The 16,837-nt window shown below is 40.2% G+C and overlaps 1 protein-coding gene across 1 annotated transcript in view; it reads right to left on the reverse strand.

Annotated features, from left to right (window-relative positions):
• Positions 1-1,249: 1,249 nt before the first annotated feature.
• The window catches only part of VPS45 (vacuolar protein sorting 45 homolog), a 46,631-nt gene continuing 31,043 nt past the window's right edge, over positions 1,250-16,837 (reverse strand). Inside the window, exon 15 of the mRNA XM_070396948.1 lies at positions 1,250-1,883. Coding sequence (XP_070253049.1) covers positions 1,796-1,883 — 88 coding nt within the window. The 3' untranslated portion in view covers positions 1,250-1,795. The remainder of the gene's footprint in view (positions 1,884-16,837) is intronic.

The following is a 16,837-nucleotide window of genomic DNA, read 5'->3' on the forward strand; positions in this document are numbered from 1 at the left end:
TTAGATAAAAACAAGTACCTTGGCTTTTGTAGAATACTAGTAAATGGGACATAGGGGTTTTGACTATGGAAGAGAGCTCATTAAAAGCATATAGGACCTTACTGGGCCAGTGTGGCTCAGTGGTTGAGCGTCAACCTATGAACCAGGAGATGACGGTTTGATTCCCGATTCCCCATCAGAGCACATGCCTGGGTTGCTGCCTCAATCCCCAGTAGGGGGTGGAGAGGAGGCAACCGACCAATGATTCTCTCTCATCATTGATGTTTCTATCTCCCTCCCTCTCTGAAATCAATAAAAAATATATTTTAAAAAAGCATGAAGAATTTTTTTAAAGTATCTAAATAAATTGCAACAACAACAAAACAATTTAGATCTTAGCTCTTAGCTATAATATGGATTTTTTTAAAAAAGCCTAGGGCTTCACAGGAGTGTAAGGTAAAGAAACTGCTAATTGGTGCAGTGGGAGGGTTGTCAACCATTTTGTATGGTGGTTTTGTACCCCCAATTTTGAGAAAGAATCTATTGTATTTACTATTATTAATTTCATTCCGTGTTTAGATGCTCCAAGTGCTTTAAATGTATTACCTCATCTAATCCTTACAATCCTATGAGGAAGGTACTTTATTTATTTATTTTTAAATATATTTTATTGATTTTTACAGAGAGGAAGGGAGAGAGATAGAGAGCTAGAAACATCGATGAGAGAGAAATATCAATCAGCTGCCTCCAGCACACCCGCTACCGGAATCGAACCCGGGGCCCCTCAGCCCGCAGGCCGACGCTCCAAACACTGAGCCAAACTGGCCAGGGCAGGAAGGTACTTTATTACCCCTGTTTTATATATAAGGAAACTGAGCCACAGACTAAATGACATTCCCAAAGCCACATAACTGTGAGTCAGAGTTGAGTGCTGGCTATCTATCCGATGCTTGGGGATGTTTATCAAATAAAGGAAAGGAAAAAAATATAAAAGACTTACAGAGAACCAGGGAGGGGTTATGCTGTGATATTTTTGCTGTGGTTTGAGGATGCCATAATTCCTGGCATTAATAGCATCACGTTCCATTGTTTTCAAGAGAAGTGAGATTGACCCCAGAATTTATTATTTGCGTTGACACACTTTAAAGATGCTTTGTGTAGAGGCAGCACCTTCTCCATGTTTGGTGTAAAGCGAGCTCATGCCACATCTTATGAATTCCCATACGTAGTTATTAACCCCAAAGAAACAAAAACAAATCACTTGTATCTTTTCACAAAATGGCTTTTTATTGCAGTCATACATGGTTTCTCAGTGCCACAGAAAATTGCAATCGTAGGGACAATTTTTGGATGGCTCTCTACAAAAACATGATGAGTTTTCAGAACTGACTTGTGCAGGAATGTGGTTAATGAAAAATAAAAGGGGTCAAGAGGAGAGAGAGTGCAGCGTGTACACCAAATGATTACTTTTAAAAACTCCTCCAAGCTCTCACAACCCTTTTTGTCAAGTAAGATCCAACAAAATTCATCAGAAACAGAAGTGATTGTGCTATTAAATACAAGGAATACATTTATTTATTTGATAAAGAAACCATGAGAAAAGTGGGCTGGGAAGGCCTCAGACTTATTCGCAACTCGTCACTGGGAGTCTTGGTGTCTGTGCCAACAGTTCAGGAACCAGCAGGTCACCTGGAGATGGGTTATAAGAACGAGCACAAAACCCAAGGCTCTTCTCCGATGCTCCTGGTCAATGGGAGAGCCTGCAGCGAGGCAAGCGGGGAAGCTATGCCATTCTCCTCGCCTCTCCATCACCGGCTCACCTTCTGCTTGCTGACCTGGAGGTGACTTGAGAGCTCTCCTTGCTCCGGCTGTGCAGCCCAGAAGACAGAACTTCCTCTAGGAAACTGACCAGCAGGTTGGAGGTTACTCAAAGGAAAAAGGAAGGAAGCATCCCCCATGTCTGGTTCCATCTCCCACCGAGTGGCCCACGTCCGTCCATACCCAACCTCTCATTGTTCCCGGAACATGTCATGAGCTTTCGTACCTTTATGCTTTTGCTCTTATTATATCCCAGGTCCAAAAGGATAGACTATCCTTCTCTGTCGGATGAAATCCTTATTATCCTTTAAGGCTGAGGAGCAAAAGTCACCATTTCTGTGAAACCTTCCCAAAATCCTTCATGCGGAACTAATCGTGCCCATCATGATGATCACTTGGCCCTCGTGCTATGTTAACACTGTATTAATATGAACGAGGTACTCTCCGTATTATTGTTAGCAAAATAGGGTGGAACTAAGACTTGCTCGGCTTGGGTCTCCAGGGCTTAACACAGCGGCTGACACCTAGTAGGTACTCAATAAAGGTATGCTGAAATGAATTAAAATCGTTACCCATTGGCAAGAGAGCCTTCGTTATGATACGAGTTTTGGGGCAGTATTTTTAAGTATGTGGGATTCACACTCAGGAGACAGATCTATAGCAGACGGAAGGTTGGAGGAATGACCAGGTATCTTATTATTATCATTGGTTTGTAGTCTTAAACCTGGAAGATTCTGACCTTAGAGGATTTAAATTCTAAACTTGTTTGCAAAAGAAAAACAGTGGTGAAGCAGAGGGAAAGGAGTAGAAGCTAAATTTATTTATTTCTCTATTGAATGCAGGCACCCTCTCTGGCCTGGCTTTTTGGTCAGTTGGACTAGAGACGCTCGGAGGTCAGAAAATGACTTTGAGTGAGAATGAAACACTGTAGGAGTTTATTAGGTGATCTCTGCTCCACTTCAGACTCTGTGCAAGTCTAAAGGAAAGGAGTCGCATTCCTGAAATTATACTTACAGATCCTCCTCTGTATCAACAAGACCCCACATTCTTGACTGCAGAGAAAACATTCTATTTTCCAAGCCTAATTTTGTTTCCTAGGGCCATTGTAGCTTTTTAAAAAGTATCTATTTGGGGACTTTGATGAGTCACTGCAGAAAGCTTTAACAATTACAGGCGATGAACATATTGCTTTCTGTACCCCAAATTTAGACTATGCTTAAAAACAACAACAAAAATGATTTTCTTTTCCAGGGTTGTTTTAAATCAGTCTCACTTAAAAAAGCAAACTCAAAAATCCCCTTTTCCTGTCCTGGCCAGTGTGGCTCAGTTGGTTGGAGCACCGTCTGTGCACCGAGGGGTTATGGGTTCAATTCTGGTCAGGGCACATACCTGGGTTGCAGGTTCTATGTCTGGTCGAGGCACGTACAGGTGGCAATCAATATTTATTTATTTCTCTCCCCCTACCCCCGCGCCCCCACCCCATGTCTTTCTCTCCCCTTCTCCCTTCCTCTCGCTCTAAAATCAATACAAAAATTTCTAAAAAAAGAAAGTCCTTTCTCCTGTGGTACTGTAATCCAATTCAATTCCACTCAATTCAATTTAACAAGTGCTTCATGAGCATCTGTTATGAAGTAGGCACTGCGCTAAGGTGGACCAATGAACACTTGTGGTTGCTTCCTTGACGGGGCACTCAGTCAGAGACAGATTCACAACCGCATTCAGTGTGAGATGGCCCCAGAGCTCACCTGGGGGACCGATGCTATGGCTTGTCGTGGTTTGTGCCGTCATCAAGGGTGCTTTCCCAACAAGATGGAAAGAAGGAAGGTGGGCAGACAAAAGCCCTGATTTTAAAAAGTCAACCTCAGAAAAAAATCTTGCATCACAAATGGAAAGACAAGTTTCAGTTTTAAGTCTTTGTAAGGGACTAGAGACTAACACTTATAGGAGTTTAAAATTTAATTACTAAAGTAATTGAGCTGAACAACGGTGTCCCTAAACAAAGCTATATATTATAACAAGACAAAATTATGTCTTATCTCTTCCTCTTTTTTGCCCCCACCATATTCCACAGATAGAAATTACATGTGAGTTTCTTATTATACCGAAGATACCAAAGGAATCAAGACTCAAATCTGAAGAGTGCTACAGTGAAGAAGAAGACAAAAAAAGAGTAGAATTTCTGAGAAGCAGGAAAATAGAAAAAGACTTTCAGGAAAACAATGAGAAGAAAAACTCAAGATACTTGCTTTAATGGAGTAATGAGGCTTCTAATTACAACCAAATACTTAGCTAGAGATACTGGAATATGGGAGTGGGTGAGTGAAGGAGAGGATAAAACTTTTCATAACTTAAATACTGAAAACTCTCAATTTCCACTCCTTCCAGTTTTCAGAGCCACTATGTTTCTTATTTCTTTGTTTTTGCACATAACTATTCCCCCTGCCTAGAAGGCTGCCACATTCATCTGACACTTTATTAGTAAAACTCTGCATCTTTTATCTCTATACTAGAGGCCCGGTGCATGAAATTCATGCACAGGTAGGGTCCCCCGGCCTGGCCGGCAATCAGGGCTGATCTATAGAGCGACTGGCAGGGCGATCAGGGCCCCCGCTCACACCTGCCTTGGCCTGGTGCTGCCTGCTCACCTGCTCCACCATCCCGCTGTGGTTCTGCTCTTGCCGGGGCCCATCGGGGGCTGGCAGCGCCTCCACTGCCACCTGCTGCTAGCACCATGGCGCCGATGCCCGCCACGTTCTGCATCATCCCCTGGTGGTCAGCGCACATCTAACTCCTGGTAGATTGAACTCCCACCAGTAGGGACAATTTGCATATTAGCCTTTTATTATATAGGATTACCACTCCCCTAAGGAATTCACTTGTCTACATGTCCATTTTTCATTTAAGCCTATGAGTTTTTCCAGGACACAAGCACTACATGGATACATTCTTTTTGTAAAAATTTAAAATAGTACACACAGAGATCAAGTCTTCCTTAATTCTTCTTCTCCCCATTTTTTCCCCAGAGATAACAATTTGATCAACAAATATTTATTAAGTGCCTACTATGTGCCAGACACTGTTTTAGAAGCTGAGACTATATTAATAAAGTAAAAAGAATTCTGCCCTCATGGAATTTATATTCCAATGGGGGCGGAGGAAAGATAAAATTAATAAGTAAAATTCTATATAATAAAATGCTAATATGCAAATAGACTGAACGGCAGAACAACTGGTCGCTATGATGTGCTGACAACCAAGGGGCAGACGCTCAATGCAGGAGCTGCCCCCTGGTGGTCAGTGCGCTCCTACAGGGGGAGTACCGCTCAGCCAGAAGCCAGGCTCACGGCTGGCGAGCGCAGCCACAGTAGCGAGAGCCTCTGCAGCAGTGCTAAGGACCCCTTGGGGGATATCCAGATCAGGCCTAAGCTGGCAGGTGGACATCCCCCAAGGGGTCCCAGATTGCAAGAGGGCACAGGCCTGGCTAAGGGATGCCCCATCCCCCAGTGCACAAATGTTGTGCACTGAGCCTCTAGTACAGTGGTTCTCAACCTTTCTAATGCCGCGACCCTTTAATACAGTTCCTCATGTTGTGGTGACCCCCAACCATAAAATTATTTTCGTTGCTACTTCATAACTGTAATTTTGCTACTGTTATGAATTGTAATGTAAATATCTGATATGCAGGATGTATTTTCATTGTTACAAATTGAACATAATTAAAGCATAGTGATTAATCACAAAAACAATATGTAATTATATATGTGTTTTTCGATGGTCTTAGGCAACCCCTGTGAAAGGGTCGTTCAACCCCCAAAGGGGTCGCAACCCACAGGTTGAGAACCGCTGCTCTAGAGACTTCTTTATTTCCCCCCTTCTCCTTGGACTGGAGCTGGGTGAGATAGAGGCGGTGCTGCCCTAGAGAGCAACGGGGGCTGTGAACACCGTTAATGGAGGGGTTTTAAAGATGGGGGAGAAATAGCATGTTTCTATCCTTGTGTGAATGATCAGATAGAGTGAGAAAAACTGGTTCAGGAGAGAGGAGTAGGTTTGGAGTCACATCTTGGAGTAGGTGCCCAGGGGAAGGGCTAGGTTCTGCTGGAAGCTTTCATCCACTGTGACCCAATGGAAGGCAGAGGGTAGTAGCGGAAGGGGGAGCTGCTGAAGTTCTCTTCTAATGGCTTCTCTTAACAGTTAATGCACATCTTGACTGGTATCTCCTTGATCTGTGTATTCTCAGTATAAACTAGATGTTGAATTAAGTATCTGATGAATGAATACATGTATCAGATTTTTTTTTTCAAGAGGTTAAGACCCCAGCTTAAGTGTCACCTAACTTTTCCTAAATAACTGACAGCAATTTTACCAGGAACAAGGGAGAAGGTTGGCATTCAGCATCTATGTCTGAAAACACTCGGGGCGGCTTCGGTAGAGAGATCATCCGGCTCCTCACTCGATTTCTACTTCACTTCCCATTATTTCTCAAGCACGTTGTACCATTTCCTCCCTCCTGCCCTTAACTGTGTTGTTTCCTCAGCCCTGACTGCTCTTTCTTCCTATGGAAATCCAACGTATTCTTTGAGGTCTAGCTCAAACGCTATCTCCTCTGTGTAGCATTTCCTGAATGCTCTGCCAGAATTAATAATTTCTATTTAGGACACATTTTATTTAACTTGCATATATTAACACTTCTCAAATTTTTGCATCTAAAACCCCCCTAACAACAGAAGAGAGTTAATTTATTAGTCTGAGTGTAGAGTCCAAATTGGTTCACAGCTTACATCTTTCTTTGTGGTCTGTTATTTTGTTTTAAAAACTATTTTATTTTTCTATAAAGGAAGCTTTTAAATTTTGAGATAAACATATTTTAAAGTATTTATCAGTTAAATTATTTAATTCTGTCCCTGAAAATCTCCCCAACTAATTGGGGAGAATGGAGACTCCAAAAGATGTTATCATGTTCATTTTGTGCCTGGATTAAGATATAAAACAGTTCCTTGATGATAAACAATTTCACTGAGGTTCTTTTATCCTATGACACTTTCCTCCAAACAATGTAACTGCCTATTAGGAAATGTGGCTGCTCCATCCCAGTTCCCACCTTAGTACTGGTGCCTGAAAAAACAAAAAGCGAAGCAAAACAAAACAAACACAGCCTTCGGCCCTATTTCCTCTCCCACTGAGAACAGGGGAACAGCAGCCAACAGGACTCTGCATGTATCCAGCACTGTGCATATAACATTCATTGGGTAGCATGTGAGCAGAAAGGCTTATCCTCATAGTCCACAGGGCAAAAGATTCATTCCTCGGGTATAAACCGCCTGTGCTATTGGTTACACAGATGTCTGAAAGGAGATTATTGTCTGAGAATAAAGAGCTACAGATGTACTTTCTCACCACTGAAACATCTGAGACCATGGCAATTTGTCAGAGCAACCACAACTACAGGAATAGAATGGTAACCACCATAAAAAAAAATTCAAGAAACAAAGCCCCCAATAACCTAACTGCAGAAAGCCTTGGATGCCAATGACTCTATGCAAGTCTATGAATTATAGAGGCACTGACTCTGGGGGCCTCAAAGGGGAAGTTATAAGTGAGCACAAGTGGAAACTGAGCTACTAAAAACTTTTCTCCTCACAGATCATGAACGTCATCTGGCAATTGGACTATCTTCACAGCAAATTTCATCACTGCCCCAGTATATTCCTACTTAGGATACTAATATAATTCTGCTCCTGAATTCTGTGAAAGTGAAGTATGGGTGATGACATAGGTACTGATGACGAATATCCAATCTTTTGCACTTTATTGCCCCCAGATGTGCTAACAATGGCAGCAGCAGCAAGTAGCCTTATTGAGTGCTTACCCTGTGCCAGATTCTTCTCTAAGCATTTTTTATATATTCCAAACATCACAACAGAAGCTATTATTGCCTCCATTTTACAGAAAATTGAGGCATAGGGAGATTTGCCTAAGGTCATACACGTAGACACATGGCAAAACTGGAGCCCGTGCTCTGAACTGCTAGGCTGCACTGCCTCTTTTTTTTTTTTTTTTTTAAATATATTTTATTGATTTTTTACAGAGAGGAAGGGAGAGAGATAGAGAGTTAGAAATATCGATGAGAGAGAAACACCGATCAGCTGCCTCCTGCACATCTCCCACTGGGGATGTGCCCGCAACCCAGGTACATGCCCTTGACCGGAATCGAACCTGGGACCCTTCAGTCCGCAGGCCGACGCTCTATCCACTGAGCCAAACCGGTTTCGGCTGCACTGCCTCTTAACCCTTTGCAGTCCAATGTTATTTTTGGAATTCAAACAGTTGGGTCCAAATTAATTGACGGGATTGAATGTTGAACTTTTTAATGTTCTTATTGCTTGACGTTGGACCTGCTCCTAGCGCCTGGTCTGTCGAGTCAGCCTCGAGGTTGGACCGAAAAGGGTTAAAAGACTGAAGAGTATTGAAAGGTGATTTATAAATAACATCCCATTCGAGCCCGAAGCTCTCATGATAACCCGAGTGGAAGAGCATACGTCCTAACGGATGCATTATTCAGCAGGGAAGGGAATACAGTTTTGGCAGAGGAACGGCAACCCAGGGCTGTGCTGAGGATAATCAACTCGATGCTTTACTATTTAATAATCTCAGTGGCATCACATTGTCGACTTAAAAATCTGTAGAACATTTTTTTGTGATCATAAAAAAACAGGAATGTAGATAATATAGGAAATAAAAAAGTAAATGAGTCACTTTTGTATCACTACACAGAACTCTGGAGCTTCTCCTTCCTTCCATTTTTAACTTTGTTTAACCCAACAGAACCTGAAACAAAAATGCAAATGCTGAATTGGGTCTTAGAGACTAAAAGGCGTATCCTACAAACTTGTTAAGAGATGAGAACATTTTCCTAAAGTGCAACGTTCTGGCTGCAAGAAACAGAAACCTATTTAAACCAGCGTAAGTGAAAGGAAAAGGTATATTAGATGGAATGACGGTTGGGCTGGGGGTCTGTCACTGAACTAAGGGAAGCAGGAGGTCAGTGCCTCACAGGGCCTGCAACCTGGAGCTGGAGGCTGCTTTGAAACCAGACAGTATCTCCCTCTTTGACTTTTTTCTTTGTTTCTGACTCTTATTTATTGGTCTCTTCTTTTAGTTTCACACTGTTTATCTGGTGAATTTTTTTTTCTCTTCATTTGAGTTGAAGTAAACTTTTAAACTAACCTTTTCCATACAAATTGATGATTCTTAAATTTATGGTTATTGTTAAGAATCAGGAGCAGCTAACCTCAGTGTTGGCAAGGGCATGGTGCGAAGGTATAAACTGGTAAAAGTTTTCTGGCTAGCACACTGGTCATGTAGCATCTTCAAAGTGTTGCACCAATTTCATCTCAACATTGCTAGTGGTGCATGAAATCTGGGGTCAGCCAAATTTTAGCTTGAATTCCAGTCATATTGTACTTCCTTGCTGTATGACCTCAGGCAAACTACATAATTTCTCCATGTTCCAGTTTCTTCATTTGAAAATTGGGATCAAAACAATATCACCTCTTGGATCATGAAGTTTAAATGAGGTAATATATGTAACAAAGCCAGCAGACTGTCTGAAATACAGAATATGCTCAATTGTTGTTATCATCCCAACTGAACAACTGGACAAGTGAACAACTGAACAATTGAACATATGTATAAAGTATATGTAAGTATATATGTAAATAATGTTCATTACAGCACTGTTTATAAGAGAAAAATGATAAATAGTGAATATCAAACTATCTGTTTTGTCTCAAGATAGCTCCTGGAATACAGTAGGTACTCAATAAGTATTTGTCACGTGAACAACAAACTGAGGACTGGTTAAATAAATTGTGGCACAATCAGACAACAGAATACTATTCAGTTATTAAACATGACATATATAAGTATCTTCACTGAAAGTACATGAATAGAATATTCCCTTTGATTTAAGATATGTGTATATACTTTAATAGAAAAAGGTCTAAGAGGCTGTACAGCAAGATGGTGGCATTTCCTATGGTGGGATCACAGCAGCTTGGATATTTTTATCATCTTTTTTGCTTAGCTGTATTTAATTTTTTCCCCTACAATGACTATGCATTGATTTTGTAACAAGAACTATTTTTAATTAAAAACTGTATGTTCCAGTGCACAAATAAATTACAATAAAGGGCGTGTATATTTGGGTTAAATTCAGTTTTTCAGAAGCACCTGATTATTTGTTTATATACCCATTTTCCCATCAGACATTGATGCTTACAGATCTAGAAAACGTGTCCACCTCCCTAGCACCGTGCACTGAACCTTACATGGAATCACACTCAGTGAACCCTCGCCAGCGACGGGGGATGCGCTCATCACAGCTCTTGACATGGTGCCTAATACTTCGGTTACAGGAGGAAAGTCAACGCCCCCCAGATTTCTACAAAGATGGTGATGGTTCCAACAGTTTCAAGACTGATCCTGAAATGCCCATAAGCGAAGAAGAGTCTCCTCCGGATTCCTCTTCCTTTGAAATGCAAATTCTGTCACAGGATCCCAATTTTTCTGTAAATAATTCAGAGATCCTACCAACTCGTGGTTACAGGATAAGGTCCAAGTTTCTAATGTTACCTCTTTAGGTAGAAATCTGTAAGTACCTGTTGATAATATCAATCAGCCCCCTCCCAGCTTCAAATGTATTTAGAGAAATTCAAAAGTCCAACTGTTTTCTAAGCCCTAAACTGTATTCTCTACAAAAACATTAATGTGACTGTCTTTGTAGGAATTGCCTTATTGTAACACTTAGGTATTATCTCAGGTAGTGACGAAACTAACAGCGGCCACTAGTTAATCAAGTTAATTTTTACTCAAAGAGCAACACTGCCTTAAATCTCATTCTCAATGATCTTTGGGTGGCAAACGTCTTAAAACTAAATGATTCCTCCCTTTCGTACTATTTTTCTCCTGCTTTGATTTACAGTATTTCCCAGCAGCCAGGAAGCGTCACATACTGGCCACTTGGTAAGAACATGTATAAGTAAGGGATTTCCAAAAAATCATAGCTAGATAAATTCTCCTAAAGTAGTATTTCAACTGAGGGCTTAGGTACCCGGAGACTAGAAACAGACGGTCTGAGTCCAGTTTCAGCTTTTCCACTTATTAGCTCTCTATCTTTGGACAAGGTACTTAACTTCTCTACACCTCAGTTTCCTCATCTGAAAAATTAGGTTGATGATGATAATCAAAATATTCACCTTGCTATGAGAATTAAACAAAATTGATTGGGTTAAAGAAGCACTACCCAATAGAAATGTAAAATAAGTCACATATGTGAGCTGCTAAGTAATTTTAATAACCACATTAAAAAGGTAAAAAATACATAAAATTAATTTAAAAAATGTTTTTATTGATTTGAGAGAGAGAGAAAGAGAGAGGAAGGGAGAGGGAGAAAACAGGAGAAGAAGAGAGAGGGAGGGAAGAAGGGAGACAGAGAGAGAAACATCGATCAGTTGTCTCCTACATTCACCTCAACCAGCTCAATCAGAGTATCAATCCACAACCTGGGCTTGTGCCCTGACCAGATTGAACTGGTGACCTTTCGGTGACTGGATGACGCTCAACCAATTGAGCCACACTGGCCAGGGCCGTAAAATTAATTTTAAAAAAATATATTTTATTGATTTTTTACAGAGAAGAAGAGAGAGGGATAGAGACTTAGAAACATCGATGAGAGAGAAACATCGATCAGCTGCCTTCTGCACACTCCCCACTGGGTATGTGCCCACAACCAAGTTACATGCCCTTGACCTGAATCGAACCTGGGACCCTTGAGTCCGCAGGCCGACGCTCTATCCACTGAGCCAAACCAGTTAGGGCCGTAAGATTAATTTTAATAGTATATTTAATTTAACCCATTTATCCAAAACATTATCAACTAAAAAAATTATTAATTATATAATTTTACACTTGGTACTACAGTGTTTTTTTAATTTTTAAAAAATATTTTTTTATTGATTTCAGAGAGGAAGGGAGAGGGAGAGAGAGATAGAAACATCAATGATGAGAGGGAATCATTGATCAGCTGCCTCCTGCACGTCCCCTGCTGGGGATTGAACCCGCAACCCGGGCATGTGCCCTTGACCAGAATCGAAACCTGGAACCCTTCAGTCCGCAGGCCAACGCTCTATCCACTGAACCAAACCAGCTAGGGCTTAATTTTTTTATTTTTTATGGATATATAATTCCTAGACAATAAAATTTACCAATTTTAAGTATATCATTTGATGATGCTGATAAAAGTTTATAGTCATTTAACCACTTCCTCAATCACCTGAGCCAGGACTTCTTAAAAATCAAGAAACAAAACCTCAACAGCATTAAGAGCCATGATGCCAGCCTATATCTTTGAATACATAGTGTCAAATTGCTTTCCAGAAGTTATTATACCAATTTATACATCTACTAGCAATGTCTGAGACTGCCTCACTGCACATTTTATCTTAAGGAAATAATCAGAGATGGGACAAGGGTTTATCAATATACAAAATGTCTTTTGCAACATTACTTATATCAAACAAAACTGTAAATAATATGTGTCCTATAGTAATGGTTAAGACATCCTTAAAATGAAATTATATAGCCATTAAGATTATTTTAAATAATTATTATTTACATGGGAAAATGTTCTCAATATAATTCAAAGTGAGAAAAACAAGTACAAAACTGTATAGACACTGAAATCCTAATTATGCCAAAAACATGAAACAAAACTCAGAAACCTTTAGGTAAAGAAAAAAACATTAGGAGGAAATATGCCAAAATAGTAACAGTGGTAAACTTTGAGTTGTGGTATTATGTGGTTTTAACTTTTATGTTGAATTTTTAGAATAAAATAAACATGAATTACTTGGGGGAAAGCCTCTTTTTCTTCATTTGCCTTTGCTACTTAGAGAGAAAATAACTGAAAAAATGGGACCATTAATGGTTGTGCAGGTTTAGAGCTAATGAGGGTTTTACTGAGAACCTACTGTGTATAGTCATTATTACTGGCCTGACAGGAATCGGTTGTGAGAGGACTGCTGATCTGGAGTCACCTTCTAAATCTAGCAGGATCCACCCTCTCCCTTGTCAAAAGTCTTAAGAAGCACTGAACTGACAGCACTGACGTCTGGCGCTCTCTTCACCTACAGCTCAGGCGGGGCCCAGGCACGGCCGCGCTGTTGGCTAATACAGTCACCTCGCCTCCCTTTTCTTCTCCACTTCTACCCTGGATTTCGAAAAGGCAGAGGGATTTCTTCTACTGGGAGAACAATTCCATCCACACGGATCTGTTTCTTGGCCTCTCAGCTCACACAGCTAACTTAACGTGTCAACTGCTGCCAGCAGGGACTAGAACTCTTTAATATTGATTAACTTGTGAAGTGATAGGTAAGCTAGCTCAAAACCCAAACCAGGATGCTCATTTATTTGCAAGGTAGGATCATGTGCATCAGAAACACAACTAGAGTAACTGCTCAGTCTACTGTAGGTGAATAAATAATGGGTACAGTTCATTTAAATATATCTAGGAACTTGCTTTTTAAAATTTTTTTACAATAATGCAGGTTCATTTTGAACATTTAAGAGAAATCATACTTCTCTCAATTCATATTGGCTTTGATAGCCAGTGTGATCTTGCTAAAATATGAGTAGACTGTCATAGTTCTTCTCCAAACTCTACAATACATACAAAAACTGTACACAAATGTTTATAGCAGCATTAGTCCTAACAGCCAAAAGGTGGAAACAACTCAGAAGTCCATCACTGACAAATGGATAAAGAAAATATGGTGCCTGCATACAATGAAATATTATTCAGCCATAAAAAGAAATGAAGTATTGATATAGGCTACAACATGGATGAACCATGAAAACATTTTACCAAGTTAAAGAGACACTCACAAAAGACTCTGTTATATGATTCCATTTATATGAAATGTCCCGAACAGAGAAACCTACAGAGGCAGAAAGTAGATTTGTGGTTGCTTAGGGCCGGGTGGGGGCAGGTGATGAAAATGTTCCAAAACTGCCTGTGGTGACGGCTGCACATATTAGTGAATATACTAAAAACCACTGAACTGTATACTTAAAGGGATGAATTTTATCTCAACAAAGCTGTTTAAAAAGACCCACATCCTACAATGCCCTTTAACTCATAGTGAAGACGGGTCCTCACAAAGTCTATAGGGCCCTCCACGACCAGGCCCCGTACCTCTGACTGCATCTCCCTCACCTTGTGCTCGGCTCACTCCCCCCAGACTCTCCAGTCTCCTCGGACGCACTGCACGAACCTGCCTTGGGACACAGCTCTGCTGTGCCTGGTACACTCTTTCCCCCATGTGTTTGGCTTCCTCCTTCAAGTCTTTGCTCAAATCTTTTCTCAGGGAGGCCTTTCCCAGCACCATACTGAGCCGTGTGAATCACTGCCACTGCCCCATGCATCACCCACGTCCCTTCACACTGCTGTTTCCTTCTCCCATGGTTTCATCACCTTCTGACTTGCTATCACATTTACCGATTTTTTAAGTTTATTGCTTATTTATGTCTCCCTTTGCATGAAAATGTAAGCTTCATGAGGGTTAGGATCTTTATTTATTTAATTTATTTACATTTTTTTAAATATATATTTTATTGATTTTCTTACAGAGAGGAAGGGTTAAGGGATAGAGAATTAGAAATATCGATGAGAGAGAAACATCGATCAGCTGCCTCCCGTACACTCCCCACTGGGGATGTGCCTGCAACCAAGGTACATGCCCTTAACCGGGAATCAAACCCGGGACCCTTGAGTCCGCAGGCCGACGCTCTACCCACTGAGCCAAACCGGTCAGGGCAGGATCTTTATTTTAATCAGAGGTATCCTAATGCCTCAGTAAACATCTGAAGAATGCGTAAGTTGATTACTGACTTCAGCTATTCTGATTCATTCAATAAATATGTATTTATTCATCTATTCTAGAACTCATAAATAGGCAATACGATTTGATTCTTCCACATAGATGCTGGTGAAAGTATTTGTGGTGCTACAGAATTCATGGCATATATGATTCCTAGAAATGGAAATCTGACTTTCCTCCTTAATTTAGGATAGATTAGGCAGAATGACTAATGAGACAAATGAAAAAAGCAGGGAGAGAAGCAATTCCTTAAGAAGTACAAATACTGACACAGGAGACGATGCACACTGCAAACCTGCATGTACCCCAGAGAGAAATGGACTAAGTGCTTAGGGCAGACACTACTGAATCCATTACCAGATCCTTTTTCAGGGCACTTTTTCTGCCTTCAAAAAAGCATGAAAGTTATGCCTTAATGAAGTCCCTATAATTAGTCACTACCTTTTATTTCTTTGTATTATGTACCAAGGAGAAGGAAAAACAGTAAAAAATTCATATTACATTTTATATGGCTATGGGGAGAGAAGAAGATATTTACTGCCTCTCTTTATTCAGAAGGTGATTTTATTAAGAATGTTGCTAAGGAGGTAATAAGCTTCTTTTCCTTGCACAGTTATCAAATGTTACTGAATTTTATACTTTCTGAGTTAAAATATTTTCAGAATAAGTATATATTACTTCCACAATAAAGGGAAAATTATGTTAAAAAGTCAAATAATAATACAAAGTGAAAAAATACAGAAATACCTCTAATGATTCCCAATGAATCCAAGTATGGCTCAGTATGGCTCTCTCAACTCTCATGCTGTGGTTCTTTAGTCCTCTCTTTTTCCTCTATCTGTCCTACCTTTAACGCCCAAATTAATCTTCCTAAAATACTGTGATCCTCTTAAAATTTTACTGCTTAAACTTTCAATGATTCCTCATTTTCTATAGAAGTAGAAATTCCACAGCCTGGAATTCAAGGCCTTCCACAATCATGACATTAACTTAAAAAAAAAAAAGTTTTTTGATTTTTTGAGAGAGGAAAGGAGGGGAGAGATAGAAACACCCATGAGAGAGAAACATGGATTGGTTGCCTCCTGCAGGCCCTCTACTGGGAATGGAGCCTGCAACCTGGGCATGTGCCCTGGCTAGGAATCAAACTGGTGACCTCTTGGTTCCTGGGATGATGCTCAACCAACTGAGACACACTGGCTGGGCAACTTTCTTTCTTTTCTTTTTTCTTTTCTATTTTTTTTTTTTTTTTGGCAACTTCCTTTTTTAATTATAACCTGAGGATATATGGTGTTTTTTTTGTTTGTTTTGTTCGGTTATTTTCTTTTGACTTTATTGATTTGAGAGAGAGAGGAAGGGAGAGAAACATCAACGTGAGAGGGAAACATTGACTGGTTGCCTCCCATACGTCCCCTGACTAGGGATTGAACCCCCGACCTAGGTATGTGCTCTGACTGGGAATTGAACACACAACCTTTTGGTGTATAGGATGATGCCCTAACCAACTCAGCCACCTGGCCAGGGCTGGATCTTTTTTTTTAAATCACCTTAGTTTTGACATTATCTTTCTAAGTTGTGGCTGCTTCAGAAGGTAATGTCAAAATTTTTACCAAACAATTAAAAAACACACACTCCTCTTATTTAATGGTACAATAACAGCTTAAGGATTAACAAGAAGATACGTAATGTCTTTGGCTATACAACTAAAAGCCATTTTTTCCAACAGAATAGGGCGAATTTACCTTACAACCAACTACAGAAACAGAAAGTATAACAGAAATATGATTGCTTGCTGTTCTTTTTCTATGTATGTTACCGACAGCTTTCTGCAACTTGCTCATGTAGTTAACTCTGCCTAGAATGTGCTCTCCATTTCCTACCCAAGGCTCAACATATAAACCATCTTCTCCATGAAGCATTTGCTAATTCCTTTCAGCCACTCAGAGAATCCAGGGCTCTTTCATCTGACTCTCCAGGCACTTATTTTCTTCTTATTTATTTTTTTTACATTTTTTTTCTTTCCTAACAGATAATGACTTATTTGAGATAGGCTCTTTATCTTATTCATCTTTGTATTCTTCCTACTAAATACTTATTGAATGACTGTA

This window comes from Myotis yumanensis, unplaced genomic scaffold (genome assembly GCF_028538775.1).
Source record: "Myotis yumanensis isolate MYYU_CA2020_CCGP unplaced genomic scaffold, mMyoYum1.0.hap1 SCAF_17, whole genome shotgun sequence".
NCBI lineage: Eukaryota > Metazoa > Chordata > Mammalia > Chiroptera > Vespertilionidae > Myotis > Myotis yumanensis.